The sequence below is a fragment of the Hippocampus comes genome, unplaced genomic scaffold, assembly GCF_001891065.2.
Source record: "Hippocampus comes isolate QL1 unplaced genomic scaffold, H_comes_QL1_v1.1 scaffold159, whole genome shotgun sequence".
NCBI lineage: Eukaryota > Metazoa > Chordata > Actinopteri > Syngnathiformes > Syngnathidae > Hippocampus > Hippocampus comes.
Window position 1 is genome coordinate 1,522,610 of NW_017805742.1, and position 23,636 is coordinate 1,546,245.

Sequence of the window (23,636 nt, forward strand, 5' to 3'; positions counted from 1 at the left end):
CTGGCGGCACGATGAAAAACAACAACCGCAACAAAAAACTGCCATCAAAAGCAAAGCGTTCCAGTGAAGGTTCTCACGGAGCCCCTCAAGTCAACGGGGTTGCTCTCGATTAGCGCAGTTTAGAACCGTACGGAAGAAGGGTTTTTTTGGGCAGTACTGCAGTCCCTGATGCAAATGTCGACACTTTCCCTTGTCGCCGACAGACCACCACCCTCATCGGCTTACTGAAGACGGCTCGTTTACTGCGACTGGTGCGGGTGGCCAGGAAGTTGGATCGTTATTCAGAGTACGGCGCAGCCGTGCTCTTCCTCCTCATGTGCACTTTTGCACTCATCGCCCACTGGCTTGCCTGCATTTGGTCGCCTCCTCTCTTTTCATTCTGCATTTAAAAAACTTTTTTTTTGTTTTTTTCTTTCTGTTGAATGTCATGTCACTTGGGCGCGTGACTCATATTCACTGTCACTCGATCACAGGTACGCCATCGGAAACGTGGAGCGGTCGACCTCCGCCGGCATCGGCTGGTTGGACACTCTGGCGGAGCAGCTGGGAAGGCCGTACAACGAGTCCACGGCGGGATCGGGTCCCTCCATCCGGGATAAATACGTGACGGCTCTTTATTTCACTTTCAGCAGTCTGACCAGCGTGGGCTTCGGCAACGTGTCCCCAAACACCAACTCGGAAAAGATCTTCTCCATCTCCGTGATGCTGATTGGCGGTGAGTCCCGCAGAGCTGAGCGTCCTTCGGATTGGCGAGCAAAGCGCCGGGCCGGCCCCTTTCCAATCCCCGCCCCGCTTTTTGGCCGCCTGGCAAAGTGACGGCGTCTCTTGCTCAACCTCCTCAACAGCCCTGATGTACGCCAGCATATTTGGCAACGTGTCGGCCATTATTCAGCGTCTGTACTCCGGGACGGCGCGCTACCATGCTCAGATGATGCGAGTTCGAGAGTTTATCCGCTTCCACCAGATTCCCAACCCTTTGAGACAGAGGTTGGAGGAATACTTCCAACACGCGTGGTCCTACACAAATGGAATAGACATGAACGCAGTGAGTGCCGGCCGTGTCTGCCGCTCTTCGGTTTGTGACTTGGCAATTGCCGCGCACAGACCGGAGAAACAAAATGTTCAAGCGTCAGCGAAGGTCCGACCATTGCGGTCTCGTGTCTGCTTTTGTCTCCCTCAGGTGCTAAAAGGCTTCCCGGAGTGTCTTCAGGCAGATATTTGTCTCCATCTCAACAGATCTCTGTTGAAAAACTGCAAAGCGTTCAAAGGTCATTTTGCCTGCGCCGCCTCGGGTCGCCTGGCCGCCGCCGTTTTCGCAGCATTTGTCGCATGTTGTGTGTTTAACCTGAACGTTGCTCTTGCTAAACGTGTCTCAAAATGTGAGCGCTCAAGATGGATGAAATTGGCATTGTGTGCTGCGGCTGTTCAGGATCTACTCGGGGCTGTCTGAGGGCCCTGGCCATGAGGTTTAAGACCACCCACGCTCCCCCCGGTGACACCCTGGTACATGCCGGAGACCTGATATCAGCCCTATACTTTATCTCCAGAGGATCCATCGAGATTCTGAGAGGGGACGTGGTGGTTGCCATTCTCGGTGAGTTTCGCTGACATGGGGCGCTCTCTCGGAGTGGATCCGCCTCGTCTCCACATTGCGCTTGTTGTCATATGATGGCAACAATAGCATTTATTGACATATACAGTGGACCATCCGCAGGAATTTTTTTTTTAAAAATGCGCGAATATGTCGGCGGGCCCCGATCCGTAACGGGGTTCCACTGGTGTGACCCACTGACTTATTTCCTTCCCTTTTCAGGAAAAAATGATGTGTTTGGGGAGCCAATCAATCTTTTCGCTTCGCCGGGGAAATCCAGCGCAGATGTGCGAGCTCTGACCTACTGTGATCTTCACAAAATACATCGAGACGATATGCTCGAGGTGTGAGGTGCTCTCCTCATCGCAGATATTTCGGAGAAACTGCAAAGTGAAGTAGAACAATCTCATGTCGCCAAATACAATGTGTTTTGTGTTTGCAGGTTTTGGACATGTATCCAGAATTTTGTGACTATTTCTGGTCCAACTTGGAGATCACCTTTAACCTCAGAGATGTATGTTTGTCATTTCAAAAGCAAGATATGACCGTGTTTTTATTTTTAGACAAGTACAGATCGATAAGCGTTTTGTATTTTGGTAGAGCGTCAATAAAATCTACAATCGGCAAACAACTGCATGATAACGCCCCGCTTGGCTCATACATTTCACATGGTCTTTCTGTCCAGGTGAATCATGAACCTGCCGGACTATTAAGTGGGGAAGACTCAGACTGTGATCGCCGAGCACAGCGGAAAAAACAGAGACCGCGTTCTACTCCTTCAGGTCTTCATAGAAAAAGTGATGTTCTAGAAATGCCCAAGTCAAAAATGCACAGACGCTTCCCTCCAAGAGTAGTAGAACCTTCCGAGTACACGGGTCCTCCAATGCCCAATGCGCTCTCTTTTGAAATGCATTTCGGTCATCGGCCTGGACAAAATTGTTGCGAGAGGATCAAAATGATGATAAATGAAAACTTGACTGAAAAGGAACTGATAAAAATTCACCGCAGCTTTTGAATGATGGTGCAACAGAGTTCATTTCGCACCAAACTCCCGAAACGGGCTCGGGCCAAAACAACGCTCACATTTTGAGCCAATCGCGACACCATGACTCAGGACTCATTTTCATCGTTGTTCACGAATAGCGTACGCGAGTCAACCGAGCATGAACGTCGGCACTGTGATTGTCCGTGCGGAAGGCCTCTGCGATACCGTTACGGCCACCGCGTTTGTGACCGGTTCACCTCATCTGCCCGTGACCTCCTGATAGGTGACCCCAGGAGAGCCCGAGCTGCCCACCGATGCATTCCCAGACACAGTAATTGGGCGCACTGTGAGCATGGCCGCGCCAAAGACCATCGTCACCGTACGCTGTAAGATTTGAACCCTCCGTCACATTTTTACAATGCACACCCCTTTGCAATTTTTTTTTTGCATGCGACATCAGATTAGTCTCTGCCTTGTCGATTTTATAAGGTGATCCAATACACTGCATCGGCCTGTTGTCTTCCAGAAAGAGCTGAGTGACAAGACAAAGGCCCTTTTGAGCAGTTCAGCCTCATTGCCGCCTTCGCCCGTGCTCACAAGCCCTGGCTCGTGGCCACGGTGTCCCAACTCATTTCTTAGGAGTCATAGCCCCTATTTTCTGATTGCCTACCTTCTCACTCTTCCCACATTTTTTTTTTTTAACGAACCGTACGGCCGGTTTAATGTCAAATGTCCTTTTTAATTTGGGATGAAGTCATGCGGCGGGCCGCTGAAAAATGGACGGCGCGCCGCAAATGGCCGTCGTGTGGACGGAATTTGCGGGCAACTCGCCTGCCGGCTCTTGCGATAAATGTAGAAGGAACTCGCCGCTCTTCAGTGTGCTGGGCTCACTGGATGTGCACTCTCGGCAACTGCCGGAGGTCTGTGCGCCGCCGGCAGTTGCCGAGAGTGCAGAGAGTTGCTTAGAGTGGAATTTGCAACGATGGCACAGTGACCGCCGTTCATCTTCCTGCAGGTATGGTCCAGCATTGCCTCATGAAATCGAGGCAGGAGAGTCCGAACCGGCCAGCCCATTTCGGATCTCGATGGCCGCCGCCGCCGTCGCAGAGACGCGTGTCAGGTCTCCTGAAAGCGGCATGAGAGAGAGGGCCCGTCAGTCTTTCAGAGGCTCGTAGAATGTCTCCAAAGTGGACTGTCTTTGTTTTTGTCTTTGCCGTGACTGAATTTGTTCCACGGCGCGCGTGCGTCAAACTGTGCTTTCTCAGGCGTATCCGGCATCTTAAGCTTCTGGGCATCAAAAGAGGAACAAAAATATCAGGAGGTCCCGTGCGTTCGGAGCCCGGCCTCGCCCCCCCGCCAGCCTCAGTCCCGTCGGCCATCTGAGGATCCCCCCAGCGCACCTCCCTCTCCTGCCCTTCCCATCGCTCGGGGACAGAAGAAAGAGTTAGAGAACAGACTAGAGACTTTGCAGCAACAACTCACCAGGTAGGCTTTTCAAAAGTCACGCCGACAAACATCAAATCCAATCCAATTATGCAGTACCGTACCTCCAAAAAGCTCAGACTGTATGGCGGGGGTGTCCAAGCTTTTGGGTTTGAGGGCCGCCTGCAGAGCGATGCGGAAGGATGAAAGGGCCACCCGCTTTCGGCGACTTTTTCAAACACGCTCAAGTCGGTCAACAAAGCGATTCTTTCTTGCTTGTGCAAGTGATTGGGCTAATTTGGGTCGATGCTTTCTAGGTTGGAATTGCGCATGTCAGCAGACATCGGGGTTATCGTGCAAGTGCTTCAGAGCCAGATGTCAACGGTTCCTTCTCCTCGCGACAATACGTCACCGGCACCCGGCGTCTCTTCTGCCACCGCGCGCCCTTCCGCCGAAGCGCTCCCGCCGAGCCCCACAAAGTCCCCAGCAAGCATTTGCAAACCACGGCCGTCCACTGACAACCTACGTCGGCGCTTTCCAAACTCTCCAATCGGAACGCGTGGCTCCTCCATGCCGCAATTTCCAAACTTTGATCCACTTAGCCAGCCTTCTCCTCCTCCTTGTCCCCTGGTACAAGAGAAGATCGGCGGCTGTCCCCCGCCTCCCTCCACCTCCGATGCAGCATCATCGTCCGGGAGCCGCCTGCGGCCTGGAGGAAATCTCGCGGCTTTCCCCTCGTCAAGGCAAGACGATACACACAACGCGGCCGGCCCCGGGTGCTGACGACACGCCGCGGAGCAGAACGCCCGGCAAATAGGCCGCTCTTTTGGAAGTCGTTGACGGAAATGATCTTGTGTTGGCAGGACGTTGTGACCACCGCGGACCGCTCGAGCCGGCGCCAACCGCGGATTCCTCACCTTTGCTCCATCGGTCAGTCGGACGAAGAGAGCCCACCGACAAGCACGCTTCCGTTGCCTGACAAAAAAGGCGGTGGAAATGAATCGAGCGAGAAGAATCCGCCGGCAGCCGCTCTCGTTCGTTTGTGACGTTGTCTCTCTTTCCTCCCTCTCTTATTCCGCCCCACCGCATTTCTCCGAAAGACCCGTGGCCAAATAAATCAGGGGCGGCTTTGGGTTGAAGAATGAAAAGCGGCGGTGTTGTGGCTTTTTCCAAAGGAAGAACTCCATGCCTGAGAAGAACATTCAAGTGTCACATGGACGCTGACGTTTTCCCATCGAGTGCTCGTCCTTTTTTGGAGTTGGACTACTCCATTGCGATTGATGGGAACTCTTCAATGCCCGGATTATTAGTTGTGCTTGTGTCTGCATCGTAGGTGAAATGTCAACACAATCACAAATTTCTTTGATGCTTATCCATGGGTCGCTTCAAAAAGTGGAGGGGGGGGGGCGAACCTTCAGCAGCCCATGATTTGAATTCTTCACGACAAAAACAGCATACTGTAGATGAAATATACGCATCGCCAAGATATATTCCATGGTGACAATAATAGTACCCAAAAGATTTTTTTCGAGCAAGAAACTAGCTTTGAATTTACCACCTCTACTTGTAAAGGATAGCGGCGTACTTAGGTTGAAAAGGACAAATGGTGTGTTCCTTATCCATGTCATTTTATTCTCGTCCAAATGTGCCAGAGTGGAATGTACCCATTAAACTGACGGTAGCCTGTGCTAAGTGTACAATCCCCCAAAATAATGGCTCTGATGAAATGTTCTTTCAAATTAAGAGCTGTTTTTGTAAAATGCTGTCGTTCGCCGCCCTCAAACGAATGCCACAACGCACGTGCGGATGTGTGTAAATTCATTGACGCAGCCGGAGGCACCGTCGGCTCCGAGTCGTCGGTGCGTCTTTTTATTGTGAAGGTTCTGAAAGGAAGCGTACGCTTTTTCTTCGATAGTCTGGTCGCCCCGACTCTCGCTTGAATTTCTCCTCGTCGCGCCGGATGCTTTCGACTCGACGTTCACCTCGGGAGGCATTTTGGGAGGCGGAGGAAGAAGATCGCGAGTGCGCTTGTTGACCTGAGTGCAAGCCCGCCGTACGATCGTTGACGGAGGCGACGATCGGAGGATGAGAGGGCGAGCGCTGCAGTCATGATGCGTTTTGTTCTGGACTGCCTGAGGACATCGAAGGCCAGAAAGCCAAAGGATGGACGGTACACACACGTCTGTTTCTCATGCCTTCCCTGCTTGTGGTATGAAATGACATCATCGGGCGGACATACGTCACGAGACAGAAAATCTCGAATGGCAATGAAGTGCACTTAAACTCCTGGTTTGGGATTTGGGCCGATGATGTGGTTGAGGGAAAACCCGCCGGGGCAACTTATTCTGCCGTTGATTTACTTTCCCGGGGTGTGCTTTCGCACTCCTCCAGTAAAATTTAGAGGGTTGCACTTTATTGATCGGCCGTCAGGGAGCCCTTCTTCTCAACCTTTTCATTTGATGTTTCACACATTATATGTGTGGGTGGGGGGGGGGTCGCATATGCAGATTTCAGGTCGAAATTGCACGTATGAACTAATAAGTGATGAAAAACGGGGGTTGGTAAGTAAACATGTAGGCTTATTGTACAGTGTGTGTACATTAAGCCAACAAATCAAAACAGAGGAAAGAGTACCAGGTCTTCTAGACAGATGGATGTTGAGATCCATTTTGTCTCATCTGTTCGAGCAAAAACTTTGTGGCTTGACTGTTTGCATCTTGGCCCGTTGCGCTCTCGACATTTATTTCAATGGTCATTGCGCTTTGGGTCATTTGGGATCACAATGACGACAGTGTTGAACAACAATGTGCGCACTTCTCTGCGGGCAACCCGATCGTCTGATCTAAACCAGTGGCGGCGACCTCAATTTCGCAAGAAATCAAAATGCTGCTGGCAAGAACATCTCCATACCGCTCCGCGTCTTCTTCCGCTTATCCCTGGCCGGGTGGTGGGGGGCAGCAGCTTTAGCGGGGAAGCATTTGGCATACGTCAGCATATTTTCCTTTAATGAGGAAAACGGTTGCCTCTTCGCGTGGCCGCTGAACCCTTGAGGACTTCTTATTGGTCTGCTGGCAGACAATATTGACCTCAGGGCATCTGTGGGGGGGTTAGGACCGGCCTTGTCGCTCGTGCTGAACACGGCAGGCCAGAATAGCGGAGGTCGGGGCGGGGGAGGCACTTCGATGTGTGAAGCCTTGTGATGGAGGGAGAAAGAATGGGTTGGCATCAATACGCCCCCTCCGCCGTTCTCCTTCATATTTTGCCCTGCCTCGCGCTGGTGCAGTGTGCCCCCCCCCCCCCCCCCCCCCCCCCCCCGCGCCCCCCCCCCCCCCCGCGCCCCCCCCCCCCCCACGCTTCGGCGACCGCAGTCAGGCACGCCCATCCCCGTCCCCATCGCGGATGGAGCTCCGCCTCCTCTGCAGTGGAGCCGCGGCGAGCAATGGAGGAGCCGGCAGCGCAGCACCGCAGAGTAGACGGCTCGTGGCGAGAAAGGCAGGATGGAGGGAAGGCTCCTTGGAAGAACGAAAGCTCCCTCTCCTCGCTCCTGAAACATTCTTGTCTTCTCTGCTGGTCGTCTCCCAGGCAAGCTGACGTCGCGGAAACGGACGAGCGAGTCCTCGGCAAGTCATCCGAGATCAGAGTAAGAAGACCGCAGCACCTCGCGCTGGTGTGTGGGTGTGTGCGTCTGCTTCGCATGCTTCTTTGGGACCAATTTGCTTACCGACGCGTGCGTGCGCCTTTCCGTTTTCGGCACGAATGGCCGTCGCGACGCGGCGCCATTTTCCAATCGGCCGTCGCTCCGTTTGGCACACTGCGGTCAAGCCAGCCTCCACTCGTTTGGCACGACGCCTGCGAGCGACCCGCTCGTCGCCGCGGATCGAATCCGCCGTGACGCACTGAGAGCAAACTACAAATGAGAGCTTGAGTGGCGACGTCTCAAAGCAGCGCCCGCTGTTCGGTTTTGACGCTATCAGGTGTGTCTTCGTTTCCAAATCGCCTCCGGTATTTCGGTCGGCTCAAATGAATCTTTCGTTCGCGTTCACGTGTGCCGATTGTATGTTTCGCTTCGACTGCTTGAGCTCAGAAATTACTGACGAGCAATGATGGCGGAGAGGAGCCTTCATCCTCGAACATCTTCTGCTTCTTCTTCTCAATATCTGTCATGAAGATGAAGAGTCCCGTCGTAATTGATGTATGCCTTTGGCACACATGGCTTTTTTTTTCTAGCGCTGGCGAATGTCGCACCGATTGTTTCCCCGCACGACTCTGGAAAATATGTCAGCGAGGATATCGGACAGTACAGTCAAGACAAACATTCCTTTTGTATTGGTATTTTGGAGCAACCACAGACGCTTCATGGAGGACTCCAAAGTCAAGTGCATGACAGTCATCCGGCCGAGATGTGGCAAAGGCATGAATGACGGTTTCAAACTTGAATGCCTCAACCTTGTCCCAAACCTTTACACACATTTTAGGATATGGTGGTGCCAGCGACGTTGACTTTTATCACCAAAAATGTGATTTGAACTGGATTTGATTTCACATGACATAGAACGCTGTTCATGTGTGGGAAGTGTTGGACAACGTGTCGCCCACATGTCATTGTCGCCAGTCAAACTGCTCACTCACTCCAGAGTCTTAAATCTGAATGTTGGGATTTTCTTTTGATTCGTTGTGACTTTTACTTTGCCATCTTACCATTTCATATAATGCCATGGTCAAATACTCCAAAGTTGTCAGTGTGCGTGTTTGCATTTGTAGGAGTTGGAGAACGCGGTCACGGTGGAGAATCTGGAGCTGCAGGAGCAGCAGTCAGACCGCAAGGAGCTGGAGGAGACGCTGCTCAAATTAGCCAAACACAAAGAGAAGCTCATTCAGCAGATAAAAGAGATCCGGCAGCTCTGCTATGAAGAGAGTCAACAGGTAAGCCGCTGCCTCTTCGTTCCTCCACTCAGCATCACCCACCGCACAGAGCATGCTGGATGTGCCGTCAACCCCTCGGTTCTCTCTGCGGTCATGGCTTTTTTTTTTTTTTTCCTCCTGCTGTCCACTGATATTGTTCCAAACTCAGCGGTTTGCTGTTTCAGATGCAGTCTTGGGGTGTTTCGATTGTTCCAATAGCTGACTGTCAATCGTCGTCCTTTCCAGATCTTGTCTTTGCAGGCCGAAGAGGTTCAAAGGGAGAGCCAGGTTGAGGAGTACGAGCGAGAGCTCGCCAGAGCCAGATGGAGGCTGAGGAAGCTCAAAGAGGAGGTGAAACAGGCCAAGAGAAAGATGGAGGAGGCGGGAGAGAGGAACTGTCCTCTCCAGGACTCCATTCGACAGTCCTATGAAGAAATCTTGCAGGTATGGCCGAAAGGCTTTGTTCAAGAGGCGGTGCTTTCGCTCGAACGAGGCATGTTTTGGCCGCCTTCGTTAAAGAGAAACGGCAATCGCCGGATGACCTTTGAGTTCCTCCGCCCGTGCACTTGATTCGCCGCAGCGCGTGCCCCGCGTCAGCTAGCGAGTGTCATTTGCCATTGTAGGCCGTGGACGTACGTTGAGGTTATAACGTGTGAACGCGACGTAGAATTAGCATTGCGCACATTTACGCGCAATTGCAAATGTCCTCAAAAAGGTCCTTTGTCAGTGTGACGGAATGCCCGCCTTGGGTGGTCTTGCACCCGATGGATGACAAAGAAAGAGGATTGGCCAGCCATTTTATTGGCCCAAAGTATCATGATCGATAGAGGCCCACTCAAGGTTTCTTTTTCTCAGAGTGATTTCGTCATTCATTTTTATTCATCCATACTGACTGTCAGTGTGTATTTTATTGTTGTTGTTGGTCGTTTTGTTTTTCAATAGTTCCGTATTGACCAACCTGTCGTTTGTGAAGCTGTGATTGTTTTGTTTTGCTGACTTGCTGCGGTCACGTTGCTCGCCACCCAAAGCAGTCACCGGTGTCGCCCATGCAGGAAGAGCACACGCTTTGTTCTGTGTCAGGTGGCGCCGTCACTCCCGAGAGCCAGCTCGATGGTTCAACGTCTCCCGCGGACACCGCCGAGGATGAACCGCTTCCAATGAGACCGTGGGGGAGGAGCCAATCGCTGCCCGCGTACGCTGACCTCATCATGGTAAAAATGCGCTCAGCCGCAAGAGAGGCGCCGGCCGGCGCCACCAGCAGCTTATGAAGCAATCGAAGAGTTAAGAGGTGGCATGTGGAGTGGGGGGTGGGGGCGTTCATTTGTTTCCGATGGATGTGTGCCTAAGTGGCATTGTGTCATTCAAGGTGCCTTCTATCTGTTCGGTGTACTTGATTAGCATCCGAGCTTTGGGGTGGAAATGAGGATGGAAACGTCACGTGCGTGTGGGCTGAGAGGTTTTTTTTTGTTTTGCTTTGGGTTTTTTTAGACCTTTGGACTGACTTCATTTGTTCAGCAGGCTCCGTTGAAGTGATTTCTTGATTAAACCGATGAGGTTTAATCAAAATTCGCATTGCCACATTTGCTTCAAGATGGGCAGCAAGTACTTTTTCACAGCGCTCTAAGTGTTTGGGTGAACCCACCCACCCACGCTCTTAATCCATAAAATCCACCATTTCAAAAGTCCTCATCTGGTATTTGCAGTGACGGATGATCTTCAGCATGTGGAAATTTGCAAATGAAAATTTGAAAAATGCTGTCTTGTGGCAGCACCGGATGTCAATCACCTCCAGGTATGTGTGTATGTGTTTGTGTGAGCAGGTAGCCAACGGCGCGCCCTTCTGCAATAACTTAGCGAATACCAGAGAAGAGGTCGATGACAGTAGCAGCAGCTCACCCAAGGTTAGCCCAGTAAACACTCAACGCACGACATTATCAAAGAGAAACGCTCATCTGCCGTCGTATTTATCGCCAAGACCAATCGTCGGATGTCCAAACAGGAAGGCAAGCTGTCACTTTTTCCCCCCGCAGATGGACAGATCCAACCTGGAAGACGATCCGGAGGACGGCGACATTGAGGAAGAAGGGGGAGTCGAGGAAGCGTCCGTTCTCACCAAGCTGGACTTCTATCAAGCCGACCCCTTTGCGCATTGTCACGCAGGCCGTATGTTTGGCGTCCCGCCACTTTCATTCCCTCGCACTTTATCCTTGTTTGAGGTTGCCCAAGGAAGAACCTTTGCATGGGCGCGTCCCCGTCCTTCCCTGTTTCTCGACCCCGAGGGCAGAATGACTCCTGCGTTTGTTCATTGTCGCCACTGTCATCCGTGATGTCTGCATTTTCCTGTTTTCCTCACCGGTTTTGGCTTTCGCAGATGAGCTATTCGACGAAGACCTTTTCCTGAGAACGGACGCATCGGGTAAGCGCGAAGGTGCACGGTTCCATCCACTTTGCACGCTCTCCGACGTCCTCGTGCCACAACGCCGTCTGCCCCGCCGCGAAAGATCACGCCGATTCGGATGCTAACGGTGTCCGTTTTTCAGATGGATTCGCATCAGACCCTTTCAAAGGCAGCGACCCCTTTGCGGCCGACATTTTGTTTCCCGAGCCAAACGTCGCCGGCGATGAAGTCTGCGACCAGGTCGGCACCGGTCCGTCCGGTGCTGAAAACAGAGCTTCGACGGGGACGCAGTGTTTCGAGTCGGAGTTTCCCGACGAAGAGAGCGACGTCGAGATCGGCGATAGTCGCGAGGATCTGGACGCTGTGCCCGGGGCGGGCGATCGCCTGGGATTTCAGCCCATCCGGAGTTCATCTGAGGAGCTGGACCCGGGGCCCGTCCCGAGCTGGCGTTCCCGGGGTCACTGCTCCGTGGAATCGGATCCCAACGGCTACGAGCTGGACCTCGGCGCCGTCTCCCCGCCCTCTGACATCCAAGAGCGCAGTCTTGCGTCTCCAGCTGGAGAATTTGAGGCCGCTGCTCAAGTGGAGCGAGGTACGTCGCGGAGCTGTGGATGCTTTGCAAAAGTCCAACTCGGCCAAGGTTTCACGCGTGTCGCTCAGCTTTGCTTACGTACGTTGCTCTTTGCGCTAAATAGATTCCGGCACGTCTTCCGCTATTGTTTTTTAAACCCACATCAGTCTTGTCAGCCCCGAATCATTTCCAGGCCAACGGGAGACTCGGCCATTGTAACAATGCCGTCTTGTGCTCGCCCGGGTCATGGAGTGACTGACATGGGTTCCTCCTCCTTCACCGTCTATGCAAGCTGATTCGCTGGATGAAAACTTTTATCACAGCCCGTCATGGGGCCCATTTGGGGGGGGGGGGCACAAAAGCCGCTGAATCAAAAGCCAAAGAATAAAGTTTTAAGATGATTTTTTTTTTTTTCGAAAGATGGGCCGCCAGGGGGCTTGCCCAACGTTCGGCGGCAGGTCATTCCAAAGAGAGGGACCAGCCAGCAGAAAAGGATCCATCCGCTCGCAGCCTCCGCTTAGTTCTCGGTACCTCTCATAGTGTCTGGTCCGCAGACCTGAGGCGGCGGGCGGGGGGCTCAGCTGAGAGCTAAGGTGGGGCCAGGCCATTTCAAGATTTGAAAACAACACGACTTGAAAATGAGCCAGTGAAAGGACGCCAGAGTCGCTCCAGTTAGGAAACAAATTTGGGACCAACTGGAGACGCTTCATGGAGGGGGCAGGGGGGATTCCGGTACCGCGTGTTGTGCTGTCGCGTGACAGTAAAGTTCCTTGAATATCCTCCAAGGTGCTCGCCCGTTTTCCCGCTGCTGGCCCTGACCCGAACGCTTTCTTTCCTTTCAGCGAACGGCGCCCCTGAGCTTGTTGCCGAAGCCTTGTTGGGGCCGGGCAGGAAAGACCACGCTCAGCCTCTTGATGCTGATCCCGAAGGAGTGGCACATTGGAGGAGTGACATCCAAGAGGAACAACCGGAATTCCACACTGGACCCGAGTCACCGGAGACCGACCTGAACTTGGACTATGAACCAACAAGCCGGTCTTCCTTCGACCCGTACGGCTTCAAGCTCAGTCCGGAACACTCCAGTCGAACCCTCTTCGACCCCGATGAAGCCGAGCTGAGCCCGGTACCCGGTGACCAAGATCTGGCTTTCGACCCGGAGTGCCGCTCCTCTCGAGCGGGGCCCCTGAGCTTCTATGCGTATGAAATGGCCTCTTCCCAGGCGGCGCCGGGCTCGGATCCCTACGGCTTTAAGCTCAGCCTTGAAAAAGAGAATCAGGAGGTGCCCGAACCTTGCGACCACGATAACGCGGAAGACGCGGCCCCTGGCAGATTGGACGGGAAAGACAAAGGAGAGGCCTTGAAGTCGAGCGATCGAGAAGCACTTTGGCTTCTTCCCTGCGAAAACCAAGAAGTGCTTGATCCGCGTCACGACGACCACAATGAACCGCCGCGTGCGTTTCAAAGCGGAAACCGAGAGGGGCCGCAATCGTCATCTCTGGTCACCGGCGAAAATGTGAAGTCGGTCGGCGCGGAGAATCTGGACTTCTTGAATCTTTGTAGTAGTCCTGAAAACCAAGAAGTGGTTGACTTTCTGAGTGACCGAGAAGTTGACGGCTGCGACGCCGATAACCAACAAGTCCTTGACTTCTGCCGCCGCCGCGAACCGCAGCCACTCGATCTCACCTGCACGGAGAATCGGGAAGTTTTGTATTCCGACGGCCGCGGCAATGAAGAGGCCGGCGAAAATCGGCAGGTGCTCCTTTTTGGCGGCCGCTGGAACCAGGCGATGCCCACCCGCGATCGGAAGGGAGATGAGAAGCTGCTCGACTCGGATGTTGTCGTGGACAACCAGGAAGTGCCGGACTCGGCGAGAGACGGCCTTCACGCGGAAAGCGACGGGGATCGCCGCATCCTCGAACCGGAGTCGAAGAGCAGCGCCAGCGATAGTAGCTCGGATGGTGACGTGGCATCGGAAGAGCTGCTCGGAGTGCGACCCGCGGACGGCGGTCCGCTCGTGGACGGCGCCGTCGCGTCCGGCCACCGGGCTCGCGATGATCCTTGCGATGGCAGCGTGCCGCGGGGTGATCTGGCTTCGGCGTTCGGGGCCGGGGGCTACGTTGGCTGTCCCGATGTAGCCGAGGACCTCCGACCTCTCTGCCGCAGACACGCTCGCGTCGGAGCAGAGCCGCTGCGGCCGCTCGCGCCCGTCAGACCTCCCCGGCCTTCGCTCAGGGTAAGTTCCATCCTAGCGGTGCCCGCGCTACGGCCCGGGAGCCAATTGCGGCCCGCCAACCACTTCTCAATTGCCCGCCACATGACACTCCCCCTCCACAACCACCCCCCCTTCCAAAAAAAACCAAAACTCAAAATGGCATTTGACACGGGCCGCAAGGTTGGTTAAAAAAGGTGAAGAATGAGAAGGGAGGACGTCACGACTCCGAAGAAATTGCGTTCTATCCCGCAGAACTTTTCTCGATATTCAAAGCTATAAATCAGTGATTCCAAGAACGACACCGTTTGTCTTCAAAACATTGAAGTGAATTTAGATCATTCAATGTAAGCGGCACTTTGATGGATGAAGACGTCACATGACGGATCCTCAAAGCAAAATGGTCGCCTAATGACACTTATTTGTTCCTTTTTTGCTGTTCTGGCTGCTGTTCAGCGCAGAGCCGGATCTACTCTGCGAGAGAGGGTTGTTGGCCACCTCCCTGACAAATCGCCCCCTATAACGCCCTGAACAGAAAGCCGATGAACAACGCGAGCAATATCAAACGACGTTAGCGGCTTTCAAAAAGTGGCCCTTCCATCCTTCCATGTTTCTTTAGGCAGCCTTCAAAGGAAAAAATGTGGACGTCCCTGCTATTGATCAAGCGCCGCGTGGAAAGGAGTTGCGTTCGTCATGTATCGCGACGTGGACCAATGAGCGCTTTGTCTCTTTGTTTTTTCTTTGTTTTAGGCAAAGGAGAAAGCGGAGTCCCCAACTCAGGGAATCGACCTGAAATGATCAATCGATCATCCCACCCAATCAATAAATCGATGAGGACTGAGATCAGATGAATGAATTGGAAAAGGGAACCGAGGAGCTGGACCAAAGTGGCTCAGAGCGCAGATTGACGGTGAACTAAGAACAAGGAGGGGCCTGCTTGCAGAGCGGTCTGACAACGTACGCTCCGGCTCGATTTTGGAGTACCTGACGGTCATTTCGGGGGCTCGCTCACTCGCTCCAGAGTTTGGGAGGAACTGTTTTCAGCCAACGGTGAAGGGAAAAATATGAGCTCTTTTCATCCAGCATTTGCTGCTGCCGCACGTTGCGCTTTTATGGCCCACGCAAGGCCAATTGGGCCACTGTGGGAGAAAAAAAAAAGTCCAATAAGATTAAGATTGACGTTAGAGCAAGTAGAAGTCAACTTCTTTCCAAATCAAATGTATGTACAGTACACTAGGCTGCATTTTATCCCTTGTGGCAATTGTCTTAGTTAGTGAGTCGGTGAGTTAGTTGACAAATGACTACAAATTGAGAAATGATCAAGAGATTTAAAAAAAAATAATCATCATCATCATTTTTGACTGACCTGTTATTTTGTGCGGGTGCGAGCTTTGTTTGTTTTTGTTTTCAGTTTTGGACCAAACTCAATGTCCAGTGTACATTATGTAACGCCCCCCCGCCCCCCAAAAAAAATATATTCCGCGGGCAATACGTTCAATGCTGCTCGAGTACCAGGCTGTACCAGACTTTCGACGCCATCCCAAAGCTCATCCTCGCGTTAAATATTTTCCATATGCCACATGGTCATCCGGTACCCCGACTGTATGTTATATTATTACTGTAAGTCAAAGATGCACGCCGTACTGCCAGCGACAACTCGGATGGGTCATGTGATCATTGTACGGCTTCCAAATAAAATGTCTCCGCGTCCAGGTTTTGAGAAATCACACGCCAAAATATGGACTACATGGTGTTTAATACACCCCCCAAATTCCCTCCACATACGATCCGTTTCAGTCTCTTTGGGAATTCTCTTTTCTGTACATAATTTTGAGCTTTGTAGCTCAATAAACTAAAATGGCATTGATGAAAATATCAAACAAATTTACACGGTGGTGAAATCTGGCGCGCATTGCCAGCGACAAAGCAATCACACCACTGACGATGACTGATACGTGCGGGAGCTTCTTGCTCTGCGTCTGCAGCATACAACCGTCACGGCGACGATGACGACGAGGACGATCGCCAGGATGAAAAGGCCGCCGACCAAGGCTCCGAGACTCAGATCTAAAGGCAAAAAGGAAGCTCGCCGTAAGATGACGGAGAGCCACAGCCGCGACGCGGAGACGAGCGGCCGAAGGTGAGCCGACGCGGCGTACCTTGAAAGGCGTTCTTGTGCCCGGGAGTGCACTGCTGGATGCTCCAGGCTCCTTGCTGGTACGCTTTGTCTCTCGACGGGATGAAAGCAGCCACCATGAAGCAGTAACTATGACCTCCATCCAACCCAGACACTTCTCCTCTATTGGACGCAAATATGATGTCTCTCTGGAGCGCAAGATTGGAATACATGTATTGGAGAGAAAAAAAAAAAGTCATCAGCGTCATTTCATTCAGGCACTCTCGCTAACAATATGTGCAGTCGTTGATTTATTGTCTGGAAAAACCCGCCTCCAAAGTCACATGAAAACTATTTTGATCCCAACAACAGCTTATTTCAATTAAACCCACCACCGTGAGGCCGACGTGCTCACCGGTCGACCGCAGTCCCAACTTTGATTTTTTTTGGGGAGAGGGGGGTCAGTTAGTTTGAATTCTGAAGAGATTTGATTTGACTTTAGCAAGATTCTGCTCTAAAGGGTTTGGGGTTGTCCAAAGTCAGCTGAGCCGTCGTTGCCTTTCGTGGCTTTAGCCTTCGAGGTCGTGGGCGTTTGACGCGATTTACCTTTCCCGTATTTCCGGACTTGTAATAGCTGATCTTGTACTGGAGATCACTCTTGAAAATGTCTCTGATGCTGAGTTGCTTTCCATATTTATGGAAACTGGTGAGGGGATCTTGGATGGTCACGCTCACTTTGCCCTCTTCCACCATCTCCACGGTGAAATTTGCAGCACTGATCTCACCTGAGCGGGGAGTGGGGTGTGGGAGAGAAAATGGCAGGAATGATCGACCTTGAAGTGAAAACAGCATCTGTTGCAAGCGGGCCTTCCTTCCAACTACTCCGAGCTGGCACTCCTCGTACGAGTCATCCCATCTTTGAGGCTGATGGTTTTGTTTGGGGTCTCATCCACTTGAAGGGGGATGCTTGTTTGGTGATTTGAAGAAGATCAGACAAACAGACTTACTCTGTCCATAGGGGTTGAAGGGCGGTGAGTAAGTGTGAGGTAAGTCTTCCACCTCATAGTGGGTCATCTTGTCAGGTTCTGTTTGGATGTCAGCAATAAATGTCCTGTCAAAGTAGCACAGTAGCATGAACTCCTCGTACACTCGCACAACAAGTCCAGCACAGTGCACATTCTGCACTGTGATTTCCACTGATATTTGGGTGACTCTGTTTTTGTTCTTGCTTTCTTTTGGTTTGATTGACAGACACTACAATTCAGGCAGTCCAATTCAGCTCAGATTTTCTCTCACTTCACCGTTGGATGGACTGTAAGTTTGACTGTGTCAAACGGAAATTCCCTCACCCGGAATAAAAACCGAAGCATTAAAATTTCGACGACGATGTTACATTCATAACAACGGCAGTTCCGGAACCCGGAAGCCATACGGAAGCCGCAGTCACGCTAACTCAAGCAAGTCCTGCTGGATACGACAGAATAACTCTGTCCGCGCCGCTATTTACTCTCATTGGATCCAAAACGGCGACATGTAAGTGACTCTATTGGCTTGAGTTTTACCGGAATCACGAACGATTTTCTATTTCATCCATTTACATTTACGTCCCGTGGATAGTGGCATCCAAACGATCCTGACCGCGGAAGAGAGGGTGGAATACATCCGATTAGCTGCTCAGAGTAAATTGCTTGTGGGTCGACGGACAGTCGAGTGAACGCTAAACGAAGGTTTCCTGGAACGCTTGACCTATTATCGTGCTAAAAAGCTTCCGCTCTAACCGGACCGCTAATTCGAAAGGAGGCGAGTTCCGTCGCGGTAACTCTGGGCGTCGAGGACTTCGAGGCGTCCAGTGGCTGTGTTCAAAAGTTGCTTGCGCGACATCAGCTGAGCAACGCCGTCTTGTGCGCCGATCGAGAAGAGGTCAAGTTAGAGACAGTCAGTGGATGGAAAGAAAAGCCAACAGGTCTGTTAACGAGTCTCATTTTGGAGCAAATCGTCCTCATTTTGTGACGCGTTTTGTTATATTGTATTTTGTTGATATACCTGTACTGTATGCTGCAGTTATACTGTATTTTGTTTCATTTCACCCCATTTAATCGGACTCAATGGAATTTTTCACCACATCCGCGCAGTTCCCGCCAGCTCTTTTATCAAGTGCCCAAAGTGCGTCGCGCTACGCCGACGCCGGGGGGCGCTATAGCCCTGTCAGAAATCTGTCTGGACCCGCCCAGCTCCGCCAGCAAGCGATTCGTTCATTCATCCATCCATCTATTAAGTTTTTAAAAAGTTCACAAGCAGCAGTTCCCTCCCGGTACTATTCTTGTTCCTGTTTGTGAGGCCGGAGGGGGGGTGGGGGGGCCGTCAGAGTCTTTCAATGACCCACACGTTAGGCTAGCGTCAGTATACGTTCGAATGTATTTTCGAAATTGTAGGGGGGGGTTCGTGAGCCAATTGAACTCCAAACGAATAAATTGTGGATTCTTTGGTCAGGCTTCATGCAAGGTTGACGAGTTTTCATGCATGCCAAGCCCCTCCGAAGAAGCGTTGTTTTCTTGTTGCCCTGGCAACAGCGCTCCACGACAACCCACCACACGACGGGGGCTTAAACACTCTGTCGGGCAAATATGAGCTCAATGCGGTTCACGCGGTAGGAGGAAAAAAAAGCAAAGAATAAAACATGTATTGCCTTCGGCCAGTAGATGGCGCTACCGCCAAAATAAGCTTGAAGACGTCTTCCGGCCTGGACCGTGATCAAATCTGTGCCGTTTTGAGAAGCGAGCTTCATATGCTTCAAATTACAGCAGCTTTAATTGGCGGATTGCGCAAGTTTTGCCATCAGACCCCCGCAACTAACAGGCCAACTTTTATTTGTGAAGCATTTGAGGAAGGGTCTCTTTTCTTTGGCGTACTTGTTCACACATCTGGTTGAGTGTTTTGTGACAAGATCCCAATGGTGGTGTTTTTTTTTTTTTTCTTGATTTCCAAAAGCGTTGAAATATGACTTAGACAATTGTGCTCTGTGGCCGACCGGATGCCGCAAACCATCGCAGATCTTGACAACCGGCCCAGTGGAGTCATCAAACAAATAGAAACTCTCATGACATTGTTATATGCTTTGCGTCATGATGGAATAAGTGAGTCCTTGAACCTTAAAGAGGAACCCAAGCCCATGACGATATGTTCTAAGCACGCCCACTGGTCTAAAACGCAGTAAACCGATGATGAATGATTGCCTTTGAGCAATCCGACGTGAGCGGCAAAATGCAGCCGCTTTAATCCATCTCGCGGGGCGGCCGTTTTGCTAAACACATTGAAATCAAGCTCGCGTAATCTTGAACGTTTCCTGCGATTGTCACGGAGAGTTGTGTTTCGGGAGGGACGTACCTGCGCAGGGGTTCAAGTTCTTTGGACAGATCACACTCTGTCTCGGCTATTTGGATGCAGTTGGGACTTCTCATCCAGTCGCTGTCGTCCCTGAGATTCACATCACATACGCGCACGTTACTCTCCGACGCATCGTCTGTTTTCTTTCATCTTCTTGCAAGTGGCTATTACACACGGCACTGACATGGAAGAAGGCATGCGATCAATATTTGGCACGTTAGAGCTCTATAAAAAGCAGTTAAAAAATAAAAATCTGTCAGGTGTTGTAGGTCACACGCAAACGGTGGTGCCAGCATGGTCAATTCTTCCCTTTCCTATCGCTCTTACGGGCTCGGGTCGGCGTGAGCCTATCACGAGGGACTTGAGGCGGCGTGTACGCTGGTTACCGGCCACTCGGCGGGAACGTACGGTCGCCACCCGTGGGGCTCAGCCCGAAAAGCAAACGTGGCTCCGGCCGGATGGACTGGTGGAGGTAACCGTCGATACGCATCTCTGCTGCGGTCCTCTTGACGGCAATTGGACTCGCTTGCCCCCGGGAGGAGGAGCCGAGCAGGCGAGGACATGCTTTGAAACCGATGCGGGCGATGACGGCGAGTCCCGCAAGGGTGCGATTCGGAACCCCGCCCCCGATCTGAACGCCAGTGGCGCTGAGGGACGACACTTCGGCGCTCCCTCGCGCGCGCGCATGTGCCCGTTTGCGCGTGGGCGCGCATCTTCATCTGTCCGTGTGTGCCGACTCACCAAGAGTACCCGACGGTGAAGGTGTAGTTGGATGGCGTCGCGGTCCACAGGAGGAGAGTTTTGAAATCCAGAGAGAGCCATCGCACATTCTCCGCCTTGGGCGCGTCGCCATCTGTGACATGACAAGATGCACGCGTTGGCCAAAGGTTGTTGGCGCGTTCCCATTTAAGAAAGAGATGACAAAAACGGTAACGGAAACGACGTGAAACCGACGTGTCGACTTGATGGTTTCTCTCCACAGATCGAGTGCCTTCGTTGTCATTTTTATACTGTCGCGATGAGGCTTAAAAAGTGATGTGAATCAAACAACAAAACATCTGAAGGCTACGACGATGATGATGATGATGATGATGATCATGATCAAAATTTATTTGAAAAGGGCGAATGACAGTGGAAGCTCAATGCACTCATCTGTTTCTCCGCTTTGAAAAGGTCGCCGACCCCCGGTGTACGCTTGACACCATCAACGAGGGAGAGACACGGCGACCCTTTTGCTCAGTGACTTCAAGACGCACGCAGAAATGCTCCACCTGGGAAATGGATGGCAAACTGCACCGCTTTGAAGAGAGCTGCCCTAATTCTGCTCATTGCGGCAACAGAGCGACGCTCAGGTTTGTCTGATTTCTTTTTTCTCGTCCCGTTCTCGCTGGGTTGTTGTTTTTTTTGTTTTTTTTTAAATCCTGTTTCAATTGTCTTCACTTGTCCTTTTTCCCCGTTCATGCTTCTCGAAGCCCTTGCCGGGCCGGCTGTTGCGAATGGACGACAAACACGATGATACTTGCGTGGGATGCCCGTTCTCAGTTGATTTGCATCGCTCCCTAAATAAATCAATAATCCGCAAAAAGTATTCACGCACATGCTGACTGGTTTCTACGTCAGCGCAACGGGAATGTCCGCATGCTGTGATTTGACTCGGGGGGCCAAATTACGGCGTCAAAATCAAAAGATGTGGCAAGTGACTTGCTCGATGAGTCATTTTTACAGTGACGTTGCGCAATGTGTGTGGAAGAGATTCCAACAGAGAATCATCATTCATGATTCATTCGCTCACTCACTCTTGTCGATTATCCGAATTGCAACGCGCTGCCGTGGGCAAGGAGACATAAAAAGGGCAAAAGGAAGTTCCACTTGCTTGTCTCCCAGTTCCTACAAGTCGATCAAAGAAAAGAGATGGGGCGCGTGACCGCCGTTCACAGACAGCGGCGGTCAACCAGGGGCAGGTTGTGGGCTGCGATTGAACAGGGCGTCGATTTCACCATACGCGCTCGAATGACAAATGAACGCCATTTAGACTGGGCTTATATATTCCTCCGACAGGCTAGTGTGACCCCGGGAAGGATCACGTCTGACTTTTGCGCCATGGACGTTGACCGATGACGTCGAGTGAGAGGAAATCGGGTGCGACTCTGCAAAGAGTTTGCGGAGCGGATGTGACGGGGGACGGAATGAAATCACGGCCGCTGGGCATCCATGCCCGACGACAAAAGGACCAGAAAGAAGCACCTCCGTCGCCGGCCCCTTTGTTGCGTTAGCGCAGCACCAACTCCCCCTCCAAGAAGTGGGAGAGTGATCTGAAAAGACTCCAGCGTGGGCGGCATTGTCACGGCAATGCCCGGCCGTTGCCGTTTCATCATGCGGCTCCCCTTCCGGACGCCCCCCCCACCCCCCTCCCCCCCAGTGTCTTTCTTTGACATTAATTCGTCAGCCACGTTTTGCAAGCATTTCACAATGTTCGGACATGGCAATGTCGTCATCGGTGGAGCCTCATCGCGAAAGCGCCGCACTTTGCTTGTAACGCCCGCCGCGTCGTCCCACTCACTCTTTCCCGTCAGCGGCCCGTAAATGAAGTCACGCTTTTGGAATGGAGCAGATGTGAACCAAAGGGAAGTAAACATCTCGCCGAGGCACGAATCGCACGGACGAGCCTTTCGCTCCGTTCGACAAGCCGGAGTCAAATGTCGCAAGGCGTTTTCTTGCCAAAGTAGGACAGAAAAGAATCCTAACTAGATTCTGTCAATTCCGAGCGACAAACCGTTGTCATCACATACGCAAGAGAAGGTCGAACAGTTGCCGTTACGTTTCACAACCCCAAGTATCCTTCATACCGAACGTACTCTCTCATCGTCGTCTAAAGTGGAGCCGCGTCGTGTCGGTGCCTCCTGTGATGCGGGGTGGGCGCCGGCGCAGCGACATTGCGCAATGGCACCTCAATATACTGTACACACGCCTGTGTGTGTGTGTGTGTGTGTGTGTGTATATATATATATATATACATACACACACACACACACACACACACGTTCTGTCACGTGCAAACCGTATTTTAAAAAAAACTGTGTGAAAGTAAAACTTTCACATGTTTTCTACACGCGGAAGAAAGTGCTCACATCCTGTCGTCCGACAAGATGAGGTTTCAGGTGGTCCGTCAGTTTCAATGTTCTCACGCATCAGATGCTTCGGTGACCCGCGTTGACCCGGCGCACGTTCATCAGGCGCCGCTCCTTCAAGCGGCAAACGCCAAAGGACATCAAGAGATACCATTGACTCTCGAGTCACCAAAGTGCGCACTTCCAAGCGAGTGAAGTTCAAGTTTATCTCGGCGACTTCGACGCGCGAGCAAGCCTCGGCTTTCGCCGCGTCACCTCACGCAAACAAATGCTCACTTGTGCGCCGCAGATTCCAGAAAGGAATGCGAATCGGAGTTGCGTGAGAGACCGAGGTCGGCCGCGAAAACAATGCCCTGGGTAAAGTGCTCCGGCGCGCTGCTTTCTTTACCTGCTGCCGTCATCATCCAAGCGGACAAGTAGACTCCGAGACAAAGAGCCTTTCTCAAGGAGGACATATTGCAACAGCACGTAAATTCCTTCCCCCTTGCAGCCGTGACGTCGCTAAACACGGGAAGAGGAGCGAGCTTTCCCCCCTCCTGACTTTTGAGGCTGCAGTGTCTTCACAGGAGTGAGGGATGGGAATCTGGGGGAACCGATCCGGGTTCCGCCCCCTGGGTTGCGCCGGCTGATCCCTCCCACATGACTGGCGGCCCGCGCAGCGTTCCCACGGCACGCATGCCCCACTTCCCCGCAACGCAAGAAGCGACTTGCAAAAGGCCGTCCCATCCACTCGGCGTGCCTTGGTTGCCATGGCGGCAAGGGGGCCGTTGTTCCAAAGGGGCCGGTCTGCACTCGGCCAGAGAAACTCTCCGGATCTCGCCGTGACGGCGAGGGCGCGTCGCTCTCCGCACGGACGCCGCCAGGCCGGCAAAGTGACAAAACGTCCGCGGGCACGGAACAAATTGTCCTGACTGGGACTTTCGCCACAGA

General features: G+C 52.3%; 3 protein-coding genes across 12 annotated transcripts in view; 2 read left to right on the plus strand and 1 right to left on the minus strand.

Annotated features, from left to right (window-relative positions):
• The window catches only part of LOC109524144 (potassium voltage-gated channel subfamily H member 6-like), a 15,344-nt gene extending 9,636 nt beyond the window's left edge, over nucleotides 1-5,708 (plus strand). For 2 of the 5 annotated variants that reach the window (XM_019883781.1, XM_019883783.1), the window contains exons 11-23: nucleotides 204-358; nucleotides 474-715; nucleotides 846-1,045; nucleotides 1,181-1,268; nucleotides 1,430-1,594; nucleotides 1,814-1,935; nucleotides 2,034-2,105; nucleotides 2,277-2,388; nucleotides 2,860-2,962; nucleotides 3,592-3,743; nucleotides 3,842-4,061; nucleotides 4,316-4,741; nucleotides 4,862-5,708. In XM_019883781.1, coding sequence (XP_019739340.1) covers nucleotides 204-358; nucleotides 474-715; nucleotides 846-1,045; nucleotides 1,181-1,268; nucleotides 1,430-1,594; nucleotides 1,814-1,935; nucleotides 2,034-2,105; nucleotides 2,277-2,388; nucleotides 2,860-2,962; nucleotides 3,592-3,743; nucleotides 3,842-4,061; nucleotides 4,316-4,741; nucleotides 4,862-4,871 — 2,067 coding nt within the window. In that variant the 3' untranslated portion in view covers nucleotides 4,872-5,708. The remainder of the gene's footprint in view (nucleotides 1-203; nucleotides 359-473; nucleotides 716-845; nucleotides 1,046-1,180; nucleotides 1,269-1,429; nucleotides 1,595-1,813; nucleotides 1,936-2,033; nucleotides 2,106-2,276; nucleotides 2,389-2,859; nucleotides 2,963-3,591; nucleotides 3,744-3,841; nucleotides 4,062-4,315; nucleotides 4,742-4,861) is intronic. The other 3 variants (XM_019883785.1, XM_019883782.1, XM_019883784.1) reach the window with 3 other exon arrangements.
• A 76-nt stretch (nucleotides 5,709-5,784) lies between these two features.
• On the plus strand, nucleotides 5,785-15,236 carry LOC109524147 (uncharacterized). 4 transcript variants are annotated; one of them, XM_019883789.1, is made up of 11 exons: nucleotides 5,785-6,168; nucleotides 7,581-7,665; nucleotides 8,760-8,921; nucleotides 9,147-9,344; nucleotides 9,953-10,111; nucleotides 10,721-10,801; nucleotides 10,931-11,063; nucleotides 11,272-11,316; nucleotides 11,441-11,890; nucleotides 12,712-14,102; nucleotides 14,829-15,236. In XM_019883789.1, exons 1-11 carry the CDS (start codon nucleotides 6,107-6,109, stop codon nucleotides 14,874-14,876), a joined length of 2,814 nt encoding a protein of 937 aa, XP_019739348.1. In that variant the 5' UTR covers nucleotides 5,785-6,106; the 3' UTR covers nucleotides 14,877-15,236. The 4 variants fall into 4 exon arrangements, with proteins under 4 accessions (XP_019739348.1, XP_019739349.1, XP_019739346.1 ...); XM_019883790.1 differs by having other exon boundaries at nucleotides 7,581-7,638; XM_019883787.1 differs by lacking the exon at nucleotides 5,785-6,168 and having other exon boundaries at nucleotides 7,349-7,665.
• Nucleotides 15,237-15,815: 579 nt separating this feature from the next.
• Nucleotides 15,816-23,325, minus strand: LOC109524148 (tissue factor-like). Of its 3 annotated transcripts, XM_019883791.1 has the most exons (8): nucleotides 23,216-23,325; nucleotides 23,095-23,183; nucleotides 20,320-20,431; nucleotides 19,579-19,668; nucleotides 17,202-17,305; nucleotides 16,801-16,979; nucleotides 16,238-16,403; nucleotides 15,816-16,145 (listed from the first exon to the last, which is right to left on the minus strand). In XM_019883791.1, exons 2-8 carry the CDS (start codon nucleotides 23,159-23,161, stop codon nucleotides 16,009-16,011), a joined length of 855 nt encoding a protein of 284 aa, XP_019739350.1. In that variant the 5' UTR covers nucleotides 23,162-23,183; nucleotides 23,216-23,325; the 3' UTR covers nucleotides 15,816-16,008. The 3 variants fall into 3 exon arrangements, with proteins under 3 accessions (XP_019739350.1, XP_019739352.1, XP_019739351.1); XM_019883793.1 differs by having other exon boundaries at nucleotides 23,095-23,279; XM_019883792.1 differs by lacking the exons at nucleotides 23,095-23,183; nucleotides 23,216-23,325 and adding an exon at nucleotides 22,139-22,229.
• Nucleotides 23,326-23,636: the final 311 nt, after the last annotated feature.